Below are 27,872 nucleotides of genomic sequence, written 5' to 3'. Positions count from 1 at the left end.
GAAATAAATATAAATTACTATACAAAGTAGAGGTTTTTCTTTATTCCATCAGTGCATACAAATACAGTGTTTACGTAAAATGAAGGTGTTTGAAATACATACTGATGTCATTACTATTCAATAATCTTCATGAGGCTGGGGTACTACGACAGCACGGCGGGGTTTACGGCACTGCTGCGTGACGTCACAGGTATTGCTCAGCAAAGCAGCCGCTGCTGGACGTTTACGGCTGCAGATGTTGTGGCCCGGGATTAACGACGGAACCAGCGCGTACTGGTAAATCACTGTTTGACCCTAAAACGGAATGTGTGCGTGAAACAAACATCTGCCGTGTGCGCGTGTACGTGTGTGTCGCATGTGGCTGATCTCGTCATATGCGCGTGTCCGCCCACTTGCATAATACACGTAGCGCTGCAGGCTGTAAATGACAGTATCAACAATAACACGCTGATTTGCTGACTTTTTCCTGTATAACTGTGTTTAATAGTAATAAAGATTAACGTGTGTGCTTGCTTTTTTGTGTTTTTTTAGATGGAAAACACAGAGCGTCATGAAAGATTTTGACAATGATGAACAATGGTATGTTATTGTGACTAACTGCATGTCAGCAACGTTGTTTTTTTTTTTGTTTTAAAAAAAACCAAAAAATCTTTAGTGTTTAAATTGATTTTTTTTTTTCCTGGAACTTTAACAAATAATTCAATTACAGTGCTCTCCCAGGCCCCTAATGGCACTTGTCTAATATAGGACCTGCTGACATTCAAACTGATCATCCAAATGAAGGGGGATTGTGGTTTCAGTCCCTCTGTACGCCTAATGAATGTTGGTTTCACATAACATGGTTTCACATAACAATGATATCATGTTTTTAACCTGTAATAACAGGTCAATAATGTAACCAAAGTGAAATAAATGTAATAAAACCCAAAATGGCACAACTGGTCAATGATGTAACAAGATGCTGAGCCTAAAACTTATACATATTAATGCATACACATTTGTGTATGATACTACACGATACATTTATGCAATAAGCCCTTTAATCAATTAATCATTGACTCATTCTGTGATGTAATACATTCAGGGGAAACATGTTTTGCTTGCCCCCATAATTTAGTAACGAATATTGCCCATTAATGTAATAACAAATGCAAAAAGTTTTTACGTTGTTACGTCATTGACCAGTTGTGACATTTTGGGTGTTATTGAATTTTTTATATTACATTTCGGGCTAAGCACATAAAAACTTTTTGCCCAAAGTGTAACAAATTATATATATATATATATATATATATATATATATATACATACAATTACACACACATGCATATACTGTATTCATGCATATGCATTTGTGTATGATACTACTCTTCACATTAAAACAACATGCCCTTTAATCCATAAATCATTGACTCATTCTATGATGTAATACAATCAAAGGGAAAATATTTTTATAATATATTTATATATATATATATATATATATATATATTATAATTTAGGAACAAATAAAAAGTTTTGAGCTCAGCATCTTGTTACATCATTGACCAGTTATTATGTTTCAGGTTTTATTTTTTTAAAAATTATATAACAATTATCTTGTCACATTTCAGGTTGTTACATATCGGCAGGGGCGTCGGACTATAATGTCTAGTAATTGTAAAAAAATAAAAACGGATTAACATTTTTTTTAATTATTATTTTTCAAAAACGCATCACACACAATAAATATCAAATAACTGTATTTTATACTTAAACTTTCCCAAATATTAATCTAGTTCAAATAAAATGCAGTATAAAAATATCTAAGGTGGTGCACTTGTCACTTTGTGCACTAATCCTGGCTACTCTGTTTATGTAACACACTTTAATAAACATCATCAAAAACTAATTGTAAAAAAAACAAAACATTTGTGATATTAAAACGGGGTCACGACCCAAAAAAGTTTGGTAACTTCTGGGTTAATGTGAAAAAAAAGAAACCTAGAATACTAGTATAGTTTACGGGCGAAAAAAAAAAAAAAAAAAGTGTACATAACTTACAGTAGAGGCCCTACAAGATGGTTTGTACCCAGGGCACAAAATATGGTGCTACGCCCCTGCATATCAGGCTCTAACAGGCCTATTCTGCAGCCACTCCCTTTTTAAAAGTCTAGTTCCGCCCTTGTTTCTTATTAGTGATTCAGGCTGATCTAATGGCTCTACTGTATTCTCTGTTTCTCACAGGGTTGACAGAGACAGTAACGAAGCAGAAGCTCCTATGAGGCGTAGCTTCTCTGTAGAGGACCTCCTTGATGAGGTTGAGAAGATCTGTTATGATCCTCCCAGTGCATCAAAGGTTAGTTAGAGATCACCTCACTGTGACAAATAACAATTTCACCAGAAAGGGACAACTGTATTTGTTTTATTATCTCCGCAAAACCACAAAGCACAGAGCGGAAGGTTATGTTTTACTACGCGTTTATCTGTCCGTCTGTTAGCAAGATAACAGATTTGGATGAAATTTTCAGGAAAATTGATAAATATGACAAGGAACAGGTGATTTAATTTTGGTGACGTTCTGGCTACCAAAGAAAATATATATCTACTAGTGCAGTGCCCATAGGAAGTATGTATTGCAGTAGAAAAGTGGGAGTTTAAGTAGCTTAAAACTACTCAGTTTGCCAAGGAGATTATTATGATTATTTAGAACAGGCAATAAACCTCCTTGGTTTCACAAAGGCAGGACAGGAAATTGTCACATTTGCCAAGCAGTGTCCATACCCACTGTTCAGTGTAAAAAATACTACTTTTTGACACACACACACTTTCCAGGCCAAAACATGCCCCAAATGCCGCGTTGAAAGTGAATGAGGTGTTAACAGTCACAGCTCAGAAGGGTTTGGTGAATTGGAAATGAGAAGGCAACAGAAGGAATTACAGTTTTGATTATGTCTATTATTCATGTCATCGTCATAGTCAGCGCATACAAATTCGCAACAAACAAAGCTAACATCATCTCAAATAGGATCAAATCTGGCAGTATAAACAGACTAACTTGTAGAGCATAATATTTAGCACTGTAATATAGGCTACACATATATATAGTATTTTAATTTTTTTTATTTTTAAATAATATTATTACTCAACCTTAGTTACAAACTTTGCTCACTGAGGACACCTGTCAACGTTGAGCTCTTCTGACATATCCTGAGTTACCATGACTACCTGTCAACATTGAGCTTTCTGCAAAGCTTCGACGCAGATTTGTAGAAAAAGGCGGAATTCGGATGCTTCATATGAAGTGGACGTTTGAAAAGGCTTTGAGTCAAAGTAGTGAAGTAGAAGTGCCTAAAGGTGTCACTTTTGGAGTTTTATTGTGTGCCATGTTATCTGCAGAAGTGTAACTGCTGGTGTGTTCCCTGCAGGCAGAGATGGTGGTGAGGCTGTGGAAAGATGGATTCACAGTGAACGACGAGGACTTCCGCAGCTACTCAGTGCCTGAGAATCAAGATTTTCTTGATGCTATTAAAAGAGGGTGAGTTGAATGAGCTCTGTGTGAGGAATGTATGATTTATCCCCGTTAAAGCACAAAAAGTTTTAGATTCAAAATGCACTTTGTTGGCATCAGTTCTCTGCACCAGCTTTATGTTGTACTTACTAGAGGAGAGAAGTGTGTTCATAGTTATGAATTCAGTGCAAATTTGCAAGTATATGTTTACAATACCGTTTGGATTGGATCTTTGTGCAAAATTATTTGTTTGTTTGCGTATAAGTTGTATGATTTCCACAAAAGAAGAAAGAAAGAAAGAAAGAAAGAAAGAAAGAAGAACATGCAGGAGGATAACAATAGGTTTCAGGCAGCTTTGGCTCCAAATACCGTGGCAACGTGAAGAAGTAAATGCATGTATGAATATTTAATACTATAGTTCAGCAGCAGCAGCACTGTGATGCTGAGGTTACCAGCAGTAGTGTAGAGCTGTGGTTCTCAACCTTTTCAGCCAGCGACCCCTAAAATAAAGGTGCCAGAGACCGGGGACCCCCACTTTACCTGAAGGTGGTTCAACACAGACATGAACATTCATGTGTGGAGACAGGGCTATCTATACAGGGGAGAGCGTTTTTGATAACCAGTTATTTATTTATTTATCTGAATAAATAATATCCACTGTTTTCCAGAAAGTTTATTTTTATTTGTACCATAGCATCTTAAAGATGTAAATCCTTGCTTTAATCAGAAATGCAATGAGTTAAAAGTGACCATAAAGGGTGGAAACTTGGTGAAATTGTTTTTTAAAAACCACAGAAATTGGTTAAAAGTTAACCAAATTAAAGTGGCAAAAAAACATACAGGAAAAAGTGTAAACTGGCAAAGAAATGGCCATTACAATTTGGTGAAAAAGTGGCAAAATTATTATGAAATATGGTGAAAAGAGATTTAAAGTGACAATAATGGGTTAACATATGCGATATTAGATGGTGGAAAGGGTTTGTAAGTGCTGGTTGAAAAAATGTGCAGAAGAGGCATTGGAATTTGATGGAGAAGTGGCAGAAATTGAAATAATGTAGCAAAAATGCATTAAAAGGAGCAAAAATAGGCAGAGAATGGGCTCAAGTTTTTAAAAACATATTCTTAGTTTCTTGAAGGCATCTGACAGCCCTCTCTCAGTGTCTTGCGACCCCAAATGGGGTCCCGACCCCAATGTTGAGAGCCAGACGATCCCAGACGTCCCTAACCGAAGCCAATATGTACAACACGGGTAATGCTGGTCCTATGGTTTGATTCATAGGTGTGATCTTGCACCCTCACCAGGAGGAAGTAGCTGAAAGTCGTCCCCCCTACTGGCCACAATCAGGCGTTAAATGATTGATCAGGCATTACGCTGCTAATGTAGCTCGTTTGTCACGCTGATTGATCTCACTGGCCTCCAAACCCAATCTTTACTCGGCAGGGAGCTGCCGGCAGAATGGGAGAGCAGGGCTGAACACGAGGAGCTGGAAATTAATGTGGAAGACCTGACCGAGGAGAATTATGTCCCCAGGAAGAAGGCCTTTCATCCCTTCAGCGGAAGAGGATATCGACTGGGCAGGTATGAGAGGTTATAATCTGGATTATCAGGCACTCTGACATGTTCACCTCTGGAAGAACAGGAATCTTTATACAAATAGAAAATGAAACTCCTAAATTTGATGTGCTACATTATGCCACTAGATGTCCCCATTAATTCAGGAATCTGATAAACCGAGTCTATTCTAAACACTCCACTCAACCAATGCATATGTTTTAAAATGTGAGTTACTGGAGGAAATCTGTACGCCAAAGACAGGCAACTTCTATCAGAGCAGGGGCCACAAAAATGTGATTGTCTGACCCCAGGGCCACGCTATCAATAGCATTAGCATTAAGAATAAAAACCAATCTCAGCATTTATACAGGAAAAAACAAAGGGTTTTGTCTTTGTAGTCCTTTTGTGTGGGTTTTCTTTTTGCTTAGTTCTTATACATTTTGTGTGTTTTTGAATTCATTTCATCCATTTTCTTGTCAATATGGGAAATTTTTGTCCCCTTTTGTGTGTATTTCGAGTCATTTTGTGCGTTTTTCTTGTATTTCTTGTGTTATTGTTGTCATTTTGTGTATTTTTTGTCATTTTGTGCAATTTTGTTGGCATTTTGTGTGTGTTTGTAGTCATTTTGTGTTTAAAGTGATTGTTGAGTGTGTCTTTGTTATCATTTTGTGTACTTTTGTTGACACTTTATGCATTTCTTGTGGTTCTGGAGTTCTGTGTATTATGTTGGGCTAGATGTAACTTCCAACTTCATGAATTATGATTTTTTTTTGGGGGGGGGGACACACAAATCTAGACCAAGGGTTTTTTGACATTTGGTGTGTTTTTGAATTCATTTGATCTATTTTCTTGTCAATATGACACATTTTTGTTGCCTTTTTATGTGTTTTTCGAGTCATTATGTTTGTTTTTGTTATACTTTTTGTGTCATTGTAGTAGTTTTGTTGTATGTTTATGTCATTTTGTGCAATTTCATTGACATTTTTTGTGTCTAAGAAGTCCTTGTGTATATGTTTTTGATTTTGTGTACTTTTGTTGACATTTTGTGCATTTTTTTGTGGTTCCAGAGCTTTGTGTGTTAAGTTGGGCTTCATGTAACTTCCAACTTCATGAATTATGATTTTGTTTTTGGGGGGACTCACAAAATTAGACCAACTGCATGTTTTTAGACATTTTGTGTGTATTTGAATTCATTTTTCTGTCATTTTGTGCAATTTTTTCGTTGCCATTTTGTGTGTCTTAGAAGTCCTTGTGTATATGTTGTTGTTTAGTGTGTCTTTGTGATCATTTTGTGTACTTTTGTTGACATTTCTTGTGGTTCTGGAGTTCTGTGTATTATGTTGGACTTGATGTAACTTCCAACTTCATGAATTATGATTTTATTTTGGGGGGCCGCACAAAATTAGACCAAGGGCTGCATGTTTTTAGACATTTTGTGTGTTTTTGAATTCATTTGATCTACTTCCTTGTAGGGCTGGGCGATATATCGAATATACTCGATATATCGGAGCTCGTAGTCTGTGCGGTGTTGAAAATGACCATACCGTTAAACTCGCGGACTTTTTTTTTTTTTTGAAATGTCATCTTAATGACAACATGCACAAAAGGGCACTATTTGTTTTAAAATATTGTAGTGGCATTATGTACAAAAAGTGCACTTTAATTTTGTGTTTTGAAATGCCATGTGAGTTGCATCCTGCACTAATGTCTTGTTTTGAAATGTCTCTGTGACAATTTTGCACAGAACGTGCACTTTCTGTTGACAATTTTATGTTTGAGCCACTCACTGTTTAATAAATACAGTTATGTCAACTTTGACTTAGTTGTGATATCCCCTTTTTTGCATGAAAGTTTAAAATTGGCATATATTAATGCAGTATGATCAAGAATGTTTTAATGTAGACATATAGAATCATCATACTGGTGTGATTTTGTGCATCAAAGTGTTAATTCAAGGGTAATGCAAAATATCGAGATATATATCGTGTATCGTGACATGGCCTAAAAATATCGCGGTATTTATAAAAGGCCATATCGCCCAGCCCTACTTCCTTGTCAATGTGGCACATTTTTGTTGACTTTTTGTGTGTTTTTTGAGTCATGTGTGGTTTTGTTATATTTTAAGTCATTTTGTGCAATTTCATTGACATTTTTTGTGTCTAAGAAGTCCTTGTGTATATGTTTTTGATTTTGTGTACTTTTGTTGACATTTTGTGCATTTTTTTGTGGTTCCGGAGCTTTGTGTGTTAAGTTGGGCTTCATGTAACGTCCAACTTCATGAATTATGATTTTGTTTTGGGGGGGCTCACAAAATTAGACCAACTGCATGTTTTTAGACATTTTTTGTGTTTTTGAATTCATTTTTCTGTCGTTTTGTGCAATTTTTTCGTTGCCATTTTGTGTGTCTTAGAAGTCCTTGTGTATATGCTGTTGTTTAGTGTGTCTTTGTGATCATTTTGTGTACTTTTGTTGACATTTCTTGTGGTTCTGGAGTTCTGTGTATTATGTTGGACTTGATGTAACTTCCGACTTCATGAATTATGATTTAATTTTGGGGGGCCGCACAAAATTAGACCAAGGGCTGCATGTTTTTAGACATTTTGTGTGTTTTTGAATTCATTTGATCTATTTTCTTGTCAATGTGGCACATTTTTGTTGCCTTTTTGTGTGTTTTTTGAGTCATGTGTGGTTTTGTTATATTTTAAGTAATTTTGTGCAATTTCATTGGCATTTTGTGTGTCTTTGAAGTCCTTGTGTATACGTTGTTGTTTTTGTAGTCATTTTGTGTTTAAGTGGTTGTTTAGTGTGTTAACATTTTGTGTACTTTTTTTTGTGGTTCTGGAATTTTGTGTGTTATGTTGGCCTTCATGTAACTTCCAACTTCTTGAATTATGATTTTGTTTTGGGAGCTGCACAAATATAGACCGAGGGCCACATGTTGCCTATGTCTACTGTATGCAAACAAAAACTAAAGATTAATCTGTTCTGTATTTATTCCCATCCATATTCCATCCATCCCAGCGTTGCACCCAGAGTTGTGGCCAGGTCACCATCTGTGCACGAGGACGGAGAATCTCCTCCCATCCCCATGGTAACCCTGGACCACACCCTTCCCGTCACCTCGCTGCAGATCTGGTTGGCCGACGGCAGGAGACTGGTGCAGAGGTTTAACCTGTGTCATCGGTGGGTATCCCAGTGTTTATGATCTCATACTGTAAAATTCACCAGAGAATCCCATTCGCTGTGGGAACAGTCCTGAGTGTCGGCCCTCGTGCTGTGCTGTAATCCCATAATCTCCAGCATCGCAGACAAGAGTCCGTTAAAGGGATGACAAAGATTCTCCTTTTTTTTCTCTCTTTTATTTTGTCTTTACTTGGCAGGTTTCAAGGAAAGATTGGTTGATTTGGGATTACGTAACACGTCATTCTAGTCTGCCGCCCCTCCCTGCCACTGTGCACAGGGCTGCAGAAAACATAATCTGAGATGTAGCAACAGTGTGGATCTATAAAATCCCCAGAGAGGCAGCATTGCGTAACTGTGATGCAGCTTTTATGTAACCGGGTTAGTCGGAGAGAGGAGAGAGGACTGAACCCCTCCAACCTTAAGCCACCCCTCAGCGTGCAGGCCAGGCTTACCATAGGAGGAGTGGCATTGTGCTTGTATATGCTGAGCCAGTATTAATAATAGATTAGGAGACTCGTATAGTGCTTCAGAGGGAAATCACATTTCCCAACAGGGAATGTTTGTCTGGGAATATTTCACTCTGTTATTTTCCTTTTGTTCATCTGTCTCTGTATTTGTTGGTTTGTTTTTGTGTTCAGCATCACTGATGTCCAAGACTTTGTGGCTCGCTGCCAGAGGAGCTGCCCACCGTTCATCCTGACCACGTCGCATCCTTGCAGAGAGCTCATCGACAGTGTGTTGAGTCTGGAACAGGCCGACTTGGCCCACGCTGTCATCGTCCAGAGACCGCTGAACCCAGAGGCGCCTTTTGGACACTCCTGACCAATAGGACTCACTCTTTCTGAAAATGTCTCTTCTACTGTATCTACTTCCTGCTGGTGGGCGGGGCCTCGTGCAGAATTGTGTTTAAGTTAAAGCATTAGTCCCTTTTCTGCACCAGGTCCTTTACAAGTTCCAGTTGAAAAGCTATTTTAATGATTCATATAGAACCAACCTAAAGCATTCTACATTGTGATAGTATATCATATAGCTCAGCCTCACTCTGAGGGGTAGCTGCTTTCATCAGTAGAACAAACAGATGCACTGTTCTCTGAGGAATACAGATGTTATAAAAAGCTAAAATAAATGCAATACTTGTGTAATAGAAACAAAGGCTCATAATGATGAATTTGATTTGACGATCTTATGTAATGTTTTGAGTTGTAAGGGGTCTGTCCTGGAGGGCAGTTGTCCTGTGTGCAGGGCTGGGTTCAATTACATTTTTCAGTTACAATTACATTTTCAATTATCCATGCACAATTAGAGTTGAATTACAATTACAGTGACCAGCATTCTTCCCAATTATACCTAAATTACAATTATTTTTATTATCAGGAAGTCAATTTTAATTACATTCTCAATTGCTAAATTTCAATTACAATTAATCACAATTACTGAGCCCGAAATAAATAACTTAATAAAAGTTAGCCTTCCTCTTGTGTTAGCTTTCTGTTAGCATCTCTTATGACAACGGGTTCTAAACTAGCTGTAAAATACACTAAAAACAAATATATATCATCTATTTTCTTTCCTATTTATTGGTTTCCTTGTTAGGCTTCCTAATCAATAAAATTATAGGTTTTAATAGTTTTGGTGTGGGTTTCTAAGCCTTTTTTGTGTCAGTATACCTCTCAAATTCACTTTTTTTTTTCTTTTTTTTTTTAAATAGTAAAATATGTGTTGAACTGTACATGGAACTGTAACATGGTTCTCCAGTTTTTATAGAACTTTCATGGCAATTACAATTACAAAGTCAAGTATCTCAACACAATTACAATTTAATTACCATTACGACTAGGGGTGGGTACCTCACGATACGATACGCAATACAAAGCTCACGATAACGATTATCGATATATTGTTCAGAAATCATACTACTATAATCTGACATAACAAGAAAAAAAAAAGATTAAGTGAAAAAAGACAATTTTTATTTAATATCTCTTATAGACAATAAATTGAAAAAGTGTCCTATGAACAGTGACTATTTTAGTGCAACATTTCTGTAAATAATTGTCAAAATACCAATGTAAACGAATAATTATCTCCAATAGTGCTTTCTGCAAAGAAAAAAATAGGGTCTTTCTCACCAGTGACACCATTATAGTACAATAAATATTCCAGTAAAATATATTGGTTTACAGTGACATCTTAAATCCCCCCAAAAAAAAGTTAATCGATACTTAGCGCGAGCATGTCAATAATCGATCGTGTGAAAAAATATCGCCGTATCAAGATATTGTCAAACTCCTAATTACAACAGCATTAAATTACAATTATAGTTACGCCGTAATTGTAATTAGTTAGTAATTACCGAATTGCAATTATAACTGGCACCCACCCTGCCTGTGTGTAATAAATAGTATTTAAATGAAAATTTCCTCATGGAAACGTATTTATTAAATGGGACGCTGAGGTGCATATGTCTATGTTTACCTCTTCTCTACCCTCTGGAGGACATTGTTTACCTGTAAACAGTAAACAAGAATGCAACACCTGTGTCGTCCCATGCAGATGGCTAATCATGTGCAGACATCTGTTTGTTAGCCTCATGTAACCCCTCGCTATCATCTTCCCACACACACACACAGGAGGAGTCTCTACAGTCTTCCTAAACCTCGAGTGTCATTTTTGAGCTGCACTGTTTTCAAAACAAAGGTTCTTTTCGTTTACAGTGATGAACGCTGAGCATGAAATGCATCATTTGTTTGTTTGTTTACACATTTGTTTGGGAAGGTGTTTATTGTTTTGTTTTTGTCATCTTTAGGAAGCAGTAGGTGATGGAAGTGAAATGCTCATTTTGCATATGGGAATAAAATTTCACTCGACAATAAACATTCAAGTTTCCTCTTTAAATAAATGAAACATGTTCAGAGTTTTAACATCTTTGATTCCATTGATCATTTTATTAAATTCATAATCTGTGAGAGTTTGACAAAACTTGTGATCACCATAATGGCTTCATTGTAAGTAATAGGTGAATTACCTACAACATGATGTAATAATAAAAGAAAAAAACAAAACTGCTCATTGAAATCGTATTATTATTAAGGGAGCCTCAACATCCATTCTTTTGACCATTATAGCCTTTAAGTCAGGGTTTCTCAACCTTTGAGTCATGACCCCATGTGCGGACATCTGAAATGTCTTAATAGTAAAAACAAAATAGAAAAAAAATGCAAAATTTTTTTTTTAATTCTTATTTATCTATTTTGCACAATTAAAAAACAACACAACATCACAAAAATAGATGTACAGTGCAGGAAGAGGCAGAAAGCTCATATTTTCACATTAAAACCCCACACGCAATCGTATTTCTATACTTTCTAAATATAAATCTAGTAAAAATAAATTATGATGTGCACTAATGCTGGCTACTCTGTGTTTGTAATGCATAGCAAACATGATCAAAAAACGAATTTTAGAGACAAAAAAAAAGTCTCAACCAGGGGTACGTGTACCCCTAGGGGTACTTGAGTACTTGGAAACATTGATGAATCTATTTCCAAAGTCATTTTTAAGCCTATTTCAGACACTGTACATGCTCATCCGACATCTTTTCCACCCACTGACAATAAACGGGTTGACAACATGTGAATAAAACAAGAATGTTTACTAAATTGGAGTGATGAAGGGGTTCTCCTAATCTGAAGAGAGGCCTCGGGGGGGGGGGTACATGAGACAGAAAAGGTTGGGAAACATTAAAGTTATTATGTTTTTTGCAATGGTGCTAGCCAGGTTTATCATTGTTTTTGCTGCATAATACAAAAGATGATTATAGAGTCCTGCTGGTTAAAATAATACAAAATGTCTCATAGTGTGATGTGTAACTGCTTCACTGGATATGATTTGACGCAATGGCAAAAAAATGGGACACTTCGCTGCAGGTTCACCATTGCAAAATATTAATTATTTGACATTTTGCATCACGCACTTTGTGATTCTCCTTCTCTTTCTGCCTTGCGTTGTTAAGGAGGCGAACGCCATTATCCATCTTCAATATTTAAAAGCAGACGAGAAGGGGTTTGGTTTGTAGCCAGAGAGAAGAGCAGCTGACAGTGTGTGTGGATGATCAAGGTCAGGAAAGACATAGGGCAGTATTTTCTGTGGTTTCAAGCTGTACATGTAGCTTTTACATTCACATATGGACAGTGTCCCTCAACATTCAGACAGGGTCCACCACTAAAGAGTAAAAGAGAACACATTTCCTTTGTCCTACATATTTAATAAGGCTAAGCATGCAGGGAATTACCCTCCTCTTTGCTCCCATATTTCCTTTCTGACCCTTTTTACTTGTGTGGAAGTTGACATTTAATTTCTCTACATTCCTCTTCACGCATTATTAAAAAAAAACCTCCATGTTAACGCAGGTCAGATGCCGGAATGGTCTCTGCTCTGGTGCTGCCTTTGTCCTTGTCAATGATGTGGTTTTGGATTGAAGGTTTGCACGCTTGGAATTCATGAAGAAGTCGTGGTTCATCAGCCAAGGTCTCCGTGACATGTTTGCTGTCATGCTCTGAGGAGAGGCTTTACTGTGAATCCAGAGCACATTGCACCCAAACCAAAGCACATCAAAGGGATTTAGTGAGAAAAAAGGCTTTGTTTGTCATCAATCATACACTGAAAAAGAGCTTTTAGAAACAATATTATCCACAATGGACACAAAGATTATTTTCCTTTCAAGGTCACGTTTAACATAGTTCTTCTATAAAAGAAAAAAAAGTGTAATTTGGTGCATTTGGAGCAAACAAATTATTATTACTTAGCAAAATACATACAATATTTTTTTTTTCAGATTGAAAGATGCCACAAAACCACTTTAAATCTGTAAACATTGTGATTGTTGCATTAATACATGAAATCTCTACATGGATTTGTTTCTATTAATTACTATAGTTGATTAATATGAACAAATATTTCTCTAAGAATATAAATCTTTACCTGGATCTCATTTTAAACACTTCTATTGTAAAATATCCACTGTTTAATTTATTAAAAAAAAAACGTTTAAAAATCCAAAAAAAAAACTTTAGATATGAAAGGGAAGCTAAGCCATGCTAATTCACTCTTGCACCTTAGCCTATACACGTTTTTATTGTTAAACACTAGTGCAACGCCCGTAGGAAGTATGTTTTGCTATAGAAAAGTGGGAGGTTAAGTAGCTTTTTCATGGATGGTTTACATGGAAGCTTTAATTCCTCTTTTATTCAGAATAAAAGTGAAATCCTCTTTAAACTGACCTTGTAAACACTCAATTCCTAATGCAAATTTCATTCTGAATCACACACACACACATACACACACAATTTATTATTATTATTATTATTATTATTATTATTATTATTATTATTATTATTATTATTATTATTATTATTATTATTATTATCACTCACCATATTTACAAACGTTTCTCACTGAGGACACCTGCTAGTCAATATTTATGGGGTGTTTTTTTTAGGATATTAGACCCACTTAAGTTGTTTTTAATTGTGTTACCATGACTACCTGTCATCATGACTACCTGTCAACATTGAGCTTTTCTGCAAAGCTGCATTCAAGACAATTTTATGAAATAACTCATGAACGGTATCATTGCAGTCCAAACAAAACCGTCGTTGTACACCCATGAACCAAGCAGCAGCCATGTTGAAAGTCTCAGGATAATCTGAGCCGGATTCACAGAGATATTTGAGGAACAGACACACAGACAGACAGACAAACAGATTACTTGCTTGATAGATAGATAGATGGATAGATAGAACCAGTGTTTTAAAGCATTATAAACATGTTATTATGACCAAAATGGAAAATTTCATGCATGCACACACTCCAAACTGAACCCTCACTGGCCGGATTTGGTCTGCGCACCATATGTTTGTTAACCCTGTTGTTGTTGTTATTATTTTTAGGCGTCAGATCAGATCAGTCCCATATTTTCTGCTTTACCCATTATAATCCATAATATCTACAAACAACAACAACAACAACAAACACTTTAGTCACATGATGTCATCATGCATTCCAAAGTCAAACTCCCTCGTCGGATTATAATTCTCTCACACGCACACACACACACACACACACACACACACACACACACACACACACACACACACACACACACACACACACACACACACACACACACACACACACACACACACAAACACACACGCGTGATGCTGTTACGCACCGCGGCCGCTGGGGGGCGCAGCTCCGGAGGCAAACAGATTGTCTCCATCCTCCGCAGTCTCTCTCCTCCTGGACGTCACACACACACACACACACACTCTCTCTCTCTCTCTCTCTCACTCACTGACTTGAGATCAGCGCGCGCAGAGCGAGTCTATCTCCACTCCCTGACATCTTCTTCATCTGCACCTGGTAAGAATAACACTGTGTTTTATTCTGCATGTGCATGTCTATCTATCTATCTATCTATCTATCTATCTATCTATCTATCTATCTACCTACCTATCTATATGGATACACTTATGAGTGTGTGAGATAGAGAGGGAACAGACGAGTCCTGCACGGGACACGGTTGCATTCCCCAACACAGCTGCTGATGTCATCCTGAAACATCTCATGCTTTATGTTTTAATAAAATGCATGTAGGATTGAATGAATAGTTCATTCTCTTGCAGCACCATGTGTGGTTTCTCACATTAACTGAAGGCATATTCCCAAAAGCGTATATAGCCTGAGCACATAGCCTACTACATCAGTGGTTCCCAAACAGAGGTACGTGTACCCATAGAGGTACAGGAGCACATTTGCAGGAGGTACTGGGAATTGTTCCTCGTTCCTTTTTAGGATATTTTTTTGAAAATATTCACCACAAACTAACAGGGTTATTGCTAAGTAAAATACATTTTTTGTAGATTATTGAACGAAGTGTCTATTGCCAAATGCAAGGATTCTTCCTTCTGCTAATGTGGGTTCGAATTCCACTTTTGCTATATGTATTTTTTCACTTTAACATATTTAACATGGCAAATTCCACCTTTAAAAATACATATATGAAAAAAATAAACATTTTAGGGTATTTCCTGGGTTAGGGTTAAAATTAAAGGGTTAGCGGGGTAGCTAAAAATAAACATGAGCTAAAATAAAATTGACGAAACTTTAAATCACGTGGTGGTCACGTGACCAAAACTGGCCAATGAGGGATGCTGTGTATGAATAGACATTCATATTCATTTGTCATTTCACCAATTTTTTTGGGATTGTTTATGAAAAATTGCAAGATTTGTGGAAAAATTGCGAGTTAAAAATGACTGCATTAATCTGATATAAACAAAGGAAAACTGCGAGCCCTAAAAATATTGTAGAGTTTCATTCAATTGGTGAATTTGATATCCCTACAACTGGATTATTTGGTAATATATACAATAATTAATTAATTCTCTGTTACTTTTTACTTTGTCCTGCGTGCCGAATTGGATGTTCTACTGTAAATGGCAAGATTTGGCTTGGAGGTAATAATGCGAAAATGATTAGTAACAATGTTGACAACAAAAATTTGCGTCGACGCTTCGCCATTTAACATTGTGAAGAAGAATTGCGCAACAGAAGAAGAACCAACTTAATTCACTGAAAACTTATACTACAACAAATACATTAGACAATCTACAAGAAATTAATTAACATGTATTTGTACAGTCACTGTTATTTATGGCATACATTTTTTGTATATTAAGTACGTTATATAAAGAATTGTATTTTTTTTAAAATGAATTTCAGAAAACGAATGAACATTTTTGCTTAATTTTTGCTGCAGTACCATACATGAACTGTTGGGGCGCGGTGTCGCTTCACCATTTACACTGTGAAAACAGAATTGCGGAACAGAAGAAAAACCAACCTAAAGTCTCAAAAGTTTGGGTCCATTTTACTGAAAACTTATACAGTACAACAACAAATACAGTACATTTCACAGTCTACACAAATTAATTCATATTGTACAGTCACTGTGTTTTATGCAACTGAAAATATTTGTATAATATGTACATTATATTAAGCGTTGTATTTTTTTGAATGACTTTTCCAAACTCCTTGTATGGGAGAGGGTAGTTATGATATGAAGTACACGTACACATGATGTGACAAAAAAACAAAGGGGTTACACGTGACAAAAAAGATTGGGAATCACTGGCCTACATGAATGCCTTTGCATTGTTTTCCTCCTTTTGGATGAAGGTGAGTCCTTTTTCCCCCACACATGGCTGACTCTATACCCTTCCCTATGGCCTCATTCCAGAGCACAACAGCATGTGAATGGCAGCAGAAAGCAGCAGAGTTGTGACAGAGGAGCAGGAGGAGCTCCCGTCAGCCTCTGGAGCTGTCACTAATGGTCACGCCTGGAGAAAGAATCCCATACACTTCCAACCTCTGGCTTACACCTCCCAGCGCCAGGTCCTCCGCCTCGCCACTCACACCCGGAGCCAAAGCCACATAGTGTTCAGCGCTCCTTCACAGCAGTACGACTGTCACCTCTCACAAGGTCTCTCAGCCATGACCAAGGCAGAGATGGGAGCGCAGGGCAACTCTGCAGGGAAGCTCACCAAGCCCAGCAGTGAACCACTGTTCCCCAAAACATCCCAGCAGCAGGTAAGGTCGTCTGTTTTTGGTGCTCCTTGTATTTATGGGTCACATGCAATTATCACCACCTTCTGCTGTATTTTGAGACTGAACCCATGGATAATCTGGCAGGGTTCCACTGCTATGGCATGTAATTAGATATCAGCTGTCAGTGTGGGGGAAGACTTGATCGGATGTGGATGAATACATGATTTAGTTTCACCTGTAGTTTATCTGTTGTTTACTGAGGACTGTAATCTCCTCTAACTAAATCATTTCCACCAGATTGCTGATTGTTTCCTCTGTTCCATCAGTTTGACATGTGATGGAGTGTAATCTCAGGAAACGTGGCTGTGAAATCAATGTTAAAGAGGGTAACAGTAGTCAAGTTAGGAAATTAAAGCAATCTTGGAGCAGTGTTTTGATTTGTAGAAAGTCTCTTTATTCTTTTTGATAAGTGTGTGTAACAAGGACTATTGTCAGCTGGAACATTATGGTAGTTACTGATGTTTTTAAGGTCATTTCTGTATTTTGTCAACTGGATTCCAATGCTATACCGTCACAGTTTGTCACCTAATCTTAGTTTCAGTTTGAAACTCTGTCTGTCAGGCAGTAATTATTACATCTCATGATGGAACCAGCTTGGTGACATTTCATCGCCGACTATAACTTTTTCTTTTTTTAGATGTAATGGGCATGGAGCCAAACAAAGCAGGTTGTTGAGAATGGTGGAGCTGAATCTAGAATAAATCACAAGTCAACACAGAAAACCAACCAACCAAACATATTCATACTCTCCTCTAGGAAAATGGTTCAATCCATTCAGGGCTATGTGATATACTTAGTGTATATCAGATTGATAATAAGCTCGCATCACCGTTTATAATGTTTATAATGTCATAATCCATCTATATGATGTAAACCTTGGTTAAAGCAACATTTATGATCGAAGCCAAATCACAGACAACAGATTTGGATTCAGGGTGTGAGCAGGAAACACTTTCTGAACACACGGAGACAAACAAATTCCACTCAGAGAGACTTGGACAGGTTTTTATTTATTTTTTATTTTATTTTATTTTATTTTTTAGCAGAGAGGCAGCATTGTCTACCTCTGCTCTACTGAGCTGATCCTGGAATGTTTCCGGAAAAAGTGAAACTATAATGGAAATGGACGTGACAATGGATTTCTGACTGAAAATAGTCGAGAAAAAAACCCCATGTTTATTTATTGTTAAATAACAATAACAAGAAAAAAAAAATACTAATACTAATGCTAATTATTTAGTATTATTATTATGATTATTAATACTATTATTGCTACTGCTACTACTACTACTAGTACTACTACTACTAATAATAATACATTTCCCATTTTCCAACCCGCACGGTCCTTAATAATAATAATAATAATAATAATAATAATAATAATAATAATAATAAATAAATAAATAAATAAATAAATAAATAAATAAATAAATAAATAAATAAATAAATAAATAATTTGTAATCCAATTTCTTAAGATTGTTTATTCTTGTTTGAGTTCCACTGTTTATAACACAGTTTGAGCAAAAATTGAAGCCGTCTGGCAGAGCGTGGTCACTCAGATGTCATTTGTGCGTCTGAAACATTCTGAAGTTAAAGAAACAGATCACTGCTTTGATCTGTTTACGTTTCAGATTTATTCCACTGTAACATAGCCCGACCTCACCACGTTTGGTGAGACATTTCCTTGGTCTTGCTGTCCTGCCTGACATAATAAAGCTTTTCTTTCATAGTCATAATCCATAATCTGAACAGGGACACAGCAGCACAGTGGTCATCTGGAATCATCATTACGACCCTGATGCTCAGTCTAAAAACCCTTCACTAAATCATCATTCTAAGTAGATTTTTATGTATTTTTCAAGCCTAGCAGTAGTGTGTACATTTCGGGATTTCCCCCTCCTCCTTTCTTTAATTATCCTCAGTCCTGATTTAAACTCTTTTGCTGAATGGTTGAGGATTCATTAACTTTAGAGATTAGTCTTATCTGTCCTTCTCCCTTGCTTGTTGACTTTCTGTATTCTACAGATGCCTACTTTATTTGAGCCGCTGTTTATATACGTATGAATGTGTGTATGTGATATATGGTGCTAGGCATTTAGACAACAGTAGAAAAAGGGCATCCTGTTTATCCTCTTTGATGATAAGAACTCAATAATGACAGATTGAGTGTGAGATTCCGGAGGGAATGGGAATGTGTTTAGAGTGAGAAAAAGATTATTTTTGCACATCATCAGTTAAGCAACGTTCCTCCACATACACCAAAGACTTTGATTTCGCTCTCCAATTAGGGGTAATTGCAGTGAGAGTGAAAGACGAGAGAGAGAGTTTTGAAGTCAGAACCCTTTACTTACCTCTGACCCGCTTGTCTCCAGATTGAATAATTACACACCTCCCTCCTGGTAATTGTCGTTCTCCAACCCTTTCGTGTTTTGATGGAGCAGCAGAAGGAGAAAGAGAAAAACGTGAGCTGGAAAATAACAGTTCTGTGATCGTGGCTGTGGTTACTTTGGTGATTTCCTTCTTACATAAAAGCTGTGTGTGTGTGCGTGTGTGTGTGTGTGTGTGTGAGTGTGTGTGTGTGAGTGACAGGAAAGGTTACACAGAAGAGCGGAAAAGGCAAAGAGGGTGATACGTGTGCACCGCCGCACAGACGAACGTAAATATTGGGCTCCCTAGAATGTGGTGTCTCCATTTATTCATGTCTGGAAGATGAAAGCTTTGCCTTGCTGCACACATTCACAAACACACACACACACACACACTTACTCACACACACACACACACACACACACACACAGGCACAGGCATGATGGCTTCAGCAGAGCAGAGAGGGAAAGAATCCACCATTGGCTTCTTTGGTTGGTTCCTCCGGCTCCTCTGCGGCCTACGGCGTCTGCACCGATAACCACAATGCTTCCAGGCGGAGGGGGGTCTCATCACACACACACACACACACACACACACCCACATCTCTGTATTGGCACATGATTAACTGTGCAGCCAAAAGTTCAGGAATAGATGATTTACCAGTGTATTTAGGGAAATAAATGTTATTTTACTGGAGAAAGGTCTCGGGAAAGCAGATGTGGACGTCATTTACATGCGATTACAATAAAGCCAGTGTGTAAGGAGGATATTTTCTTTGCGCAAATCATTAGGACAGGAAGTTTCAAAGGAAATGTGTTATTTTAAAGCTATTTTGATTGAATTCTAAAAAAAAATCTAGTGTGAATAATGGTGTGTGAGCCATGCTGATTTATAGGGACAAACCAAGGTGAGCCTTACTGAAGAAATACTGTACTAGTGTAGGTTTGTGAGTGTGAGTCAACAGGTTCGATTGCATATTGTTACCAAGACACCCTGGAAAACTAAAATAGGATCTTATTAATTATAGGTGTAATGAAAAGCTTTAAAGCTGCTGCCCGTGATACTTTTTCATTAGATAAAATCATAGTGAATGGCTCATAGAGCAATCTATAAACCTGATTTACTCCAAAAAGAAAGGAAAAAAGTTGAGATTGCAGCTGGGAAGTTTGCTTTGATCTCCACTGTAAACACTCACACGCATTGCATTGCATTGTGGGATATGGAGTCCTGTAAACGGATGCATTGAAATGTTTTTCCTTCATTCTTACAGTGATTTCTTGTGTTTTTTCACCACTTAAGGAGGACAGTGATTCACCAGACAACATTTAGTTTGTTCCTGGTGTTCCCCGTGATTTCACGTCATTCCGCGAGACTTTCAATTTCTTTGTAAATCCAAAAATAGACATTGCAATTGATTTGCCACAACTTTCAATCCGTGAAAACACTAGAAATGTGTTGGGAAGTCACTTTGACATTGTTCTTTTTTGGGGGGAAATGCAAGAAGTATTTATCACAGTATTTATAAAGCAAATATACTTCTTTGCATCCGTCTACTAGACTGCACATCCCACAATGCAATGTGCAAAGCTTTTCCAAAAATGTCCATAAGAGAGTGTTTACGGTGGAAACCAATGCAAATGTTAGAGTTGCAACTTCAACCTTTTTCCTTTCGTTTTAGAGTAAAATACAGTAAAATATGTTGGATTCAATGAGGTACACAATAGCAGCTTTAACTTTATCCACGCTTTGATTTAAAACACCAGACTGAATAAGTAAAATATGAACACAGATTAATGGTTCTTCTATGCTTATAATAGCGATATATTATCATATTGTAATATACGTAAGTCTTAAGTAATGTCTTAAATAGTGGTTTTAATATACTTAAAATATTTTCAAAATTAAATAAATAAAGTATGCAATTTAAAAAGATTAAAAAAACTAAATGTTTTCTTCTGAATTTTTTATTTTAATTTATACCAATTACCAAATAGTCGCCATCTACAGTTATAAATGTCATTTTTGCAAATGTTCTCTACTAAGAACAGGCCTTTGACCTTCTTGGTAAAGATCATTCCTACAGTCAGGATTTACGTCAACCAACGCATACTTCACAAAGCAATTACCATGATGGCAATGTCAGAGAGATGAGGTCAATGTCAGAGGCTGTGGTTGATGTTCAGGGTCAGGATAAGCTCTGGACTCTCAGGGCAGTGTTTTATCTCCCTGTCTGCCACACGTGCACTTTTCAAATAAGGGGCACGTCTCCACTGCACTTGAACTCACATATCAAATGGAGTGCAAACGTACATGTTACCTGTTAGAAAATGTACCCACACTCTTGGATGTAATGGACGACGTAGTACTGAGGGCACGTCGAGGCATTTCAACGTACATGGTTTATTTTATCACTACATCATTTTGAGAAAAAGTCTAAGGCAATTTATTTTTAAAAGTGCTTTTTTCAACATATATTACAAAAAAGATGAAGTTAATATGGTGTACGTTATTGTTGAAAAACCTCAGCACACAAAAACTCAATTTTAAACTAAATATGCACTGGTTTGTGAAAAAGAATTCATGAGTAAAGCTTTGATTAAAATGATCTGTGTTCAAACCAGGGGACGGATCTAGATAAGCAAACTGCTTTTTCCCGTCGCCCTTTCCGGCATGCAAAAAGACAAAAAAAAAAACAAAAACAAAAAAAAAACGATGATGTGATTTTTCTCTGAATGTCAAAGTGAATTTTTGTGATTGCAACCATGTCGGAAATGAACTGAATAAATAAAATAAATAAATAAGTGAAGAAAAGATGAGAAACACTGGTTTATGAGAACATGTAAACTACTATGGGAATCCTGATCCGATATCTAAATAGTAAAATCACTGATATAATACTTATTGTTTTATTGGCTTTATTAAGGTTATTTTTCAGGGGATTCTAATTTACAAAATACAATAAAATATTGTGTTTAAATGTATGTAACTCAATGGTTAATAATAAATGGGTTGGTTTTTCTTATCAACTGTTGTTCTCTTAAAGGCACACTGTGTAACTTTTGGCCACGAGGGGCGCTAGACTTGGAACTTTCACGTCAAGCGCCCCCTAGTGGCCACAAGCGACGCAGCACTGTCGTAAAAATCAACAGTTAGTCAGTCAGGCCAGCCTCCCTTGTCTTTTGATTGTGTATGCAGACAGTAGTTGACCTGTAACTTCGGGATAAGTATTGGCTCTAAGGGCTGGGTCGGTCGGGCTGAGGTGCGAAGTGGGGTTGGGCTCACGCCGCGGCTGGAGGCCCGACGCTCGACCCCACGTCAGTCTCAGCGGCGTCTTTTTAGCCTCCTCAGAAGCAGTTTTAAACTTTTTGCTTGCCTCGGCCATGACCAGGAGTCGAACGGACTGAAAAATACTAGCCTAATGAGTATATCAGAGCCTGTGGTCACATGACTGTCGTAAAGTGATAGTTCTCCAGGCATTCTCCAGGTCACATGACCTGGCCAAAGACGGTCCGTCTCTTCAAACTTACATTGTCGGTATTTCAAGATGGAAGCCCCTCTCGGAGCATTGATACTGTCAAGCGCTGTATATTGGCCTGAGGAAACATTTAAAATGGGTCAACTCTTTAGGTCAAAAAGTCTGCGCTGTGCCTTTAAGTAATATCACTTGATCAAGCCTCTTCTACTTCCATGCACACACAAAAAAGCAATAAATATAAGTAGGATTTGGGCTGATATTGGATTGGATTGGCAGCGATATTGAAAAACACTCAAGGACACAATATCAGTATCGTTTTGGAAGTGCAAAGGTTATGGACGCCATAAAGTGCACAGATCAATGCTAATCTTAGCTTTACTGAGCAGGACATCAGTGATTCTGTCCTGTTTAGGTTACACTACCTACAGGTAAAGTAATGAAGATTTAGTTTCCAATCATAATAAATGTATTTAATCCTGTAATAATCTAGTTTTGGCATGTTGGAACATGTTGGTCATTATGCCCTCCTGCATCAACAGGAAATGTTTTTGTTCCTATTTTATAACTGAGGGACTAGTATGACGTTGAAATGAGTTACAGTTATGAGTGCAAAAGAATTTATGACAGCATCCGTTAATACCTATCATTAAAAGAAATCTGACCCTAAATGGTGTTCAGATTTTATGGAATGTTGGTGAGAAACAGTTCCCACCCATGATGTTTTTGCCTCCTCATTGTGTGAGCAGCCTTGTTTTTCTCCTATATTACATTGTTTTATGTCTACTGTTGGCCACAGGTAACCCAGAGTCCATTTCCTTTCACGTAAACAGGAACAGGATTCTCTAATGATTTCTGATAAGAATCCAGGCACCGTTACATTGGTACACACCTTGTTTTTTTTCCCACATCAGCTTCTCTTCATTTACTGCCCAGTTCTAAAATGGACAAATAAAGGATTATCCCAGTTTGTGCTACAGAGCAAGGTTGGGTAATCGTGTAATTGGTAATTCATTACAATTATGGTGTAATTATTATTGTAATTGTAGTTTTAAAAATCTGTTGCTGTCCTAATCATACTGAAATTGTAATTGAGTTTAGATAATTGACTTTGTGATTGCAATTGTCATTAAAAAATCGTATGAAAAATGATCAATTATATTTTGACGCAAAACTGGGGAACCATTTTACAGTTCTGTGTACAGTTCTACACATATGTAGTGAACAATTATTAAAAGATCTTTCATATCAAGCTTTCCCACATTGAAATTTAGGGGTATAGTGAAATAAAAAAAGGCCAAGACACCCACACCAAAAATCGAAATTGGTATTAAAATTAATTTATTTAATTGCAATAACAAAACATGCATTGCACTTCTTGTAGTGTTGACCTTTGACAGCATGCACTAAGTAAAAAAAAAAGGTAATTGAACATGGATAATCAAAAGCGTAGTTGGAACTGAAAAATGTAATCTATGATGACATAAATTGTGATTACACTAAATACCAGCAATGAAAACCTTGTTTTTTGTTCATCTTTGTCTCCACAGACCGACCTGAGCCAGAAGTTGTCATTATGCAGTAAACTATGTTTCGCTATTGGCGGTGCTCCAAAGGAAGTGGCCTCCAGCGCCACCGCCTTTTTCCTGCAAATATACCTGCTCGATGTGGCTCAGGTAAAAACAAAGACAAAACATGAGAGATGTTACCAGCAAGAAGTTCTGATGCTAATCTGTCTCCATTCTGCTTCGTAGATCAATGCCTTCCAGGCCTCCATGGTTCTGTTCATTGGTAAAGCGTGGGGTGCAGTGACGGACCCTATCGTAGGATTCTTTATTACCAAGAGCAGATGGACCAAGATCGGCAGACTCATGCCCTGGTGAGCTCACACGGTGGATCATTGCCTTCTGTCTTCTTTTATTTAAAACTAAGACAGGAATAATAACAACCAAAACTGGATTAAAATGACTTTGAATTCAAATGCATCACTGAGAGCAGTGCTTCTCAAAGTGTGTGGCGAGACATGGCAGGTGGAGTGTGACAAACAGGAGGAAATGTTCCATGAGAAGCCTAAAAATGTAGCAGAAATTAAAAGAACAATACTATATTAAATTCCATTAGATATGCGACCGGGAACAAAATGTAAAATGTAAAAATAATGCTTTAAGCCGGCATGGGAATTGGAGCGGTGCAATAAACAAACTTTCAATAGCTGACTTAAAGAATATTTCCCTTGATTGTTTTTCATAAGCTTTTTGACACAGATTGCAAACAATTTTTTTTGTTATGACCTGTATTTGTATATTTGTGTATTTGTTTTTTATGCAGGTGATCATTTTAATTTCGTTTTTGATTTGTTAGTAAATATTAGGGGTGTGTATCGCCTGGCATCTGGCGATACGATACATATCCCGATACCAAGGTCACGGTACGAAACGATATATCCCGATATTAAAGTATAAGGCGATTATTGCGATTTTTTTTTTTTATATGTGACTTAAGAAACAACTAATCTATAAATGCGTACACCTTCATGAAAACATTATGCATGAAATATATTTTATTGGCATATTTTACACTCAAAACATTGGCTTTAACATGCCATGTGCCAACAACTTAAAATAAAAAAATAACATACAATCTGCCTGTGGCTTTTAAACCAACTTTGACTTTAGTGCAACTTAACTGAGGTAAATGCCTAGAACAACAAATACATGGAGAAAGTTAGTACTTTCTTTTTAGATTTTATTGAAAAAACACAAGCTGGTCAACATGCCCAGGTTTCAGCACTTCTTTGTGCAGTTACAATGTCTGCTGCAGTGGAAAAAAATATGATACTTGTTCCCTGTTAGTTCAATGCATTTGAAAATGTTTTATTTGTCAGGATTATTTGGGAGGCAAAGGGCACAGATGGGGCTAAAAAGTTCACATGCATTCAAGGTGGGAAATACGCTAAAAACGTTTGAGAAACACTGAGTTATAGCGTAAGTAAATAAATGGTATTGGTTAATTATTAGAATTCATACTGTCTTTCTTCTATATTGGCCAGTGTTGTGAAAACACACTACTAGTGTGACTCATTACATCACCAAATGGTGCAAAATGCTACTAGAAAAAGGAAATACCAGTAGGTTAGCACAGAAATGTGTCTAAACTTGACTAAAACACAACTGCTTTTTTTTTTAATGTCTGCCTGATAATCATAACGTTCACTGTCATACCTTTATCGTACCTTTATCTGTATCTTAGCTCCTAAAGAAGTCTGGATTGGTCTTTCTAGACATCAAAGTAAGATGGCAAAATCTGATAACGTAAAACCGAAAGGTCGAGTTTGTTAAAGAATTCCGAAACATCCATTGGATTTCTTCCTCCTTCATCGTCTGTCTGTGTGTGTGTACAGTGGTGTAGGTCTTTTAATGCAATACCCACCAACCATTCTCACACCAAAACATTGGTACTAATGGTACAAATTTCGGTCAGACAATTTTTGGCCAAAAAAAAACAGCTTTTTTGGGGATTTTGAAAAAAACTTTGTCATGGACTGAGATTTTAAAGAAGGAAAGGAGGTGAACCATTGACACCTTGCTGTAAGGTGACTCACTCACTCAGGGCCTGAGATTAGTGCTAAAATGTTTCCGATCTGCTAATTTTTGGTGAAAAAATTGCATTTAAAAAAAAAAAAAAAAAAAAAAAGTCCCTATTTTTGGACTTTTGGATATTTTACGTGTGTGTACATCTGAATTCATAACCCAGGAACAATTCATGTATCAAAACATTGGTACTAATATGGTGATTCTAGGTAATTAAGACATTTTTCCAGTCGGACAATTTTTGGTGAAAAAAAACAGCGTTTTTGAAGATTTTTGAACTGATTTTAGAGAAGGACCCGTTTGTCGTGGACCATTAATACCTTACTGTAAGGTGACATTCACTCAGGGCTATTGATTAGTGGCAAGAAACTACGACGTGATCAAATTCTATGCATAAACAGGTGAGTAATCATATTTGATAATGCTTTATTCCCCCACTGGTATTATAAATGTAATGCATGAAACATTTCCAACTATAAATTCACTGAAGCGCTTAGCTTGGTCACAAATAAATCAATGTAAATTCATTTTTGTGACAGTTGATATTTTGAGGATTTTTCAAATGTCAGGCACGTAATGTTTAGCTTTGAATGCAAACGACAGGAAAGAAAGTTAGTCATAATTACGTCATCTGCATCTAAACTGCCTCCATATATTATACTTTCTCTATCTGTATGAAATGTCAGTTGTGTCTATGCAGGATTATATGAAGCAAACCCCACTGTATCAATCTGTTTTGTTTTAGATAAACAGATAAACATGTGTGTGGACTGTACACGTTGCTAAACATGCTAGCGTGACACTTATTGTAATTACATGGGCTGATGTACAAGCCTGATTTCATATAAAGCTTACATTCTCTTGGAGTGGGATCAAGGATCCTATTAGCCTGTAAAGTGAAGACCAATAGATATTTAAAGCTGCTGCACACGAAAAGTTCTTTATCAGATAAATCCATTGTGTAGGCCTCAGAGATTAATCAATAATCATTTGCTCAACAAAAAAAAATATGTAAAGGGTTGAAATTGCTCTCAATAGTTGATTTTCATTTCCACCGTAAACACTTATTGACATTGCAAAGATTTTACGCATTGCATTGTGGGATGTGGAGTCCTGTAAATGGATGCATTAAAGTGTTTTTTTTTTTTTTTTACTTCTTTCTTGTGTTCACCTCCAAAAATCTGCCAAACGGACTGAAAGTTGTGGCAAAACACTGTCAGATGTTAATTTGTAAGATCTGAATACGGTTGAAATTCAAATTCTCGCGTGGAATACCGGGATCAAACTAGAATAGAAAGGAAAATGAAACACAAGAAATCATTGGTAAGAATGAAGGAAAAACTCTTCTATGCATCGGTTTACAGGACTCTACATCCCATAATACAGTCTACATATCATGCATTTTAAAAAATATATAAGTTAAAAGTCATGGAAAAGTATAGTACACAAAAGAAGTTAATCGCGGATGCATAACATCATTGATATTCTTGAAGTTTACGTTTTGTGGTTTGTGTTACTATCGTTGGTATTACAGTAACTGTATT

The 27,872-nt window shown here is 36.9% G+C and overlaps 2 protein-coding genes across 5 annotated transcripts in view; both read left to right on the top strand.

Moving 5' to 3' along the window:
• Window positions 1–143: 143 nt before the first annotated feature.
• ubxn2a (UBX domain protein 2A) lies at window positions 144–9,597 on the top strand. Of its 2 annotated transcripts, XM_028439830.1 has the most exons (7): window positions 144–276; window positions 532–579; window positions 2,227–2,338; window positions 3,408–3,517; window positions 4,932–5,069; window positions 8,067–8,228; window positions 8,867–9,597. In XM_028439830.1, exons 2-7 carry the CDS (start codon window positions 551–553, stop codon window positions 9,048–9,050), a joined length of 735 nt encoding a protein of 244 aa, XP_028295631.1. In that variant the 5' UTR covers window positions 144–276; window positions 532–550; the 3' UTR covers window positions 9,051–9,597. The 2 variants fall into 2 exon arrangements, with proteins under 2 accessions (XP_028295631.1, XP_028295630.1); XM_028439829.1 differs by lacking the exon at window positions 532–579 and having other exon boundaries at window positions 173–276.
• Window positions 9,598–14,534: 4,937 nt separating this feature from the next.
• mfsd2b (MFSD2 lysolipid transporter B, sphingolipid) overlaps window positions 14,535–27,872 on the top strand; it is a 35,419-nt gene continuing 22,081 nt past the window's right edge. For 2 of the 3 annotated variants that reach the window (XM_028439787.1, XM_028439786.1), the window contains exons 1-4: window positions 14,535–14,651; window positions 16,531–16,880; window positions 24,289–24,414; window positions 24,493–24,617. In XM_028439787.1, the coding sequence (XP_028295588.1) occupies window positions 16,548–16,880; window positions 24,289–24,414; window positions 24,493–24,617 (584 nt within the window). In that variant the 5' untranslated portion in view covers window positions 14,535–14,651; window positions 16,531–16,547. Of the gene's footprint in view, window positions 14,652–16,530; window positions 16,881–19,271; window positions 19,556–24,288; window positions 24,415–24,492; window positions 24,618–27,872 lie in introns of those variants that run through there. The other variant, XM_028439788.1, reaches the window with a different exon arrangement.

The sequence above is a fragment of the Gouania willdenowi genome, chromosome 24 (assembly GCF_900634775.1).
Source record: "Gouania willdenowi chromosome 24, fGouWil2.1, whole genome shotgun sequence".
Classification (NCBI taxonomy): domain Eukaryota; kingdom Metazoa; phylum Chordata; class Actinopteri; order Blenniiformes; family Gobiesocidae; genus Gouania; species Gouania willdenowi.
Note: the sequence above shows the minus strand (reverse complement) of the source record. Positions and strands in the feature narration are given on the sequence as shown.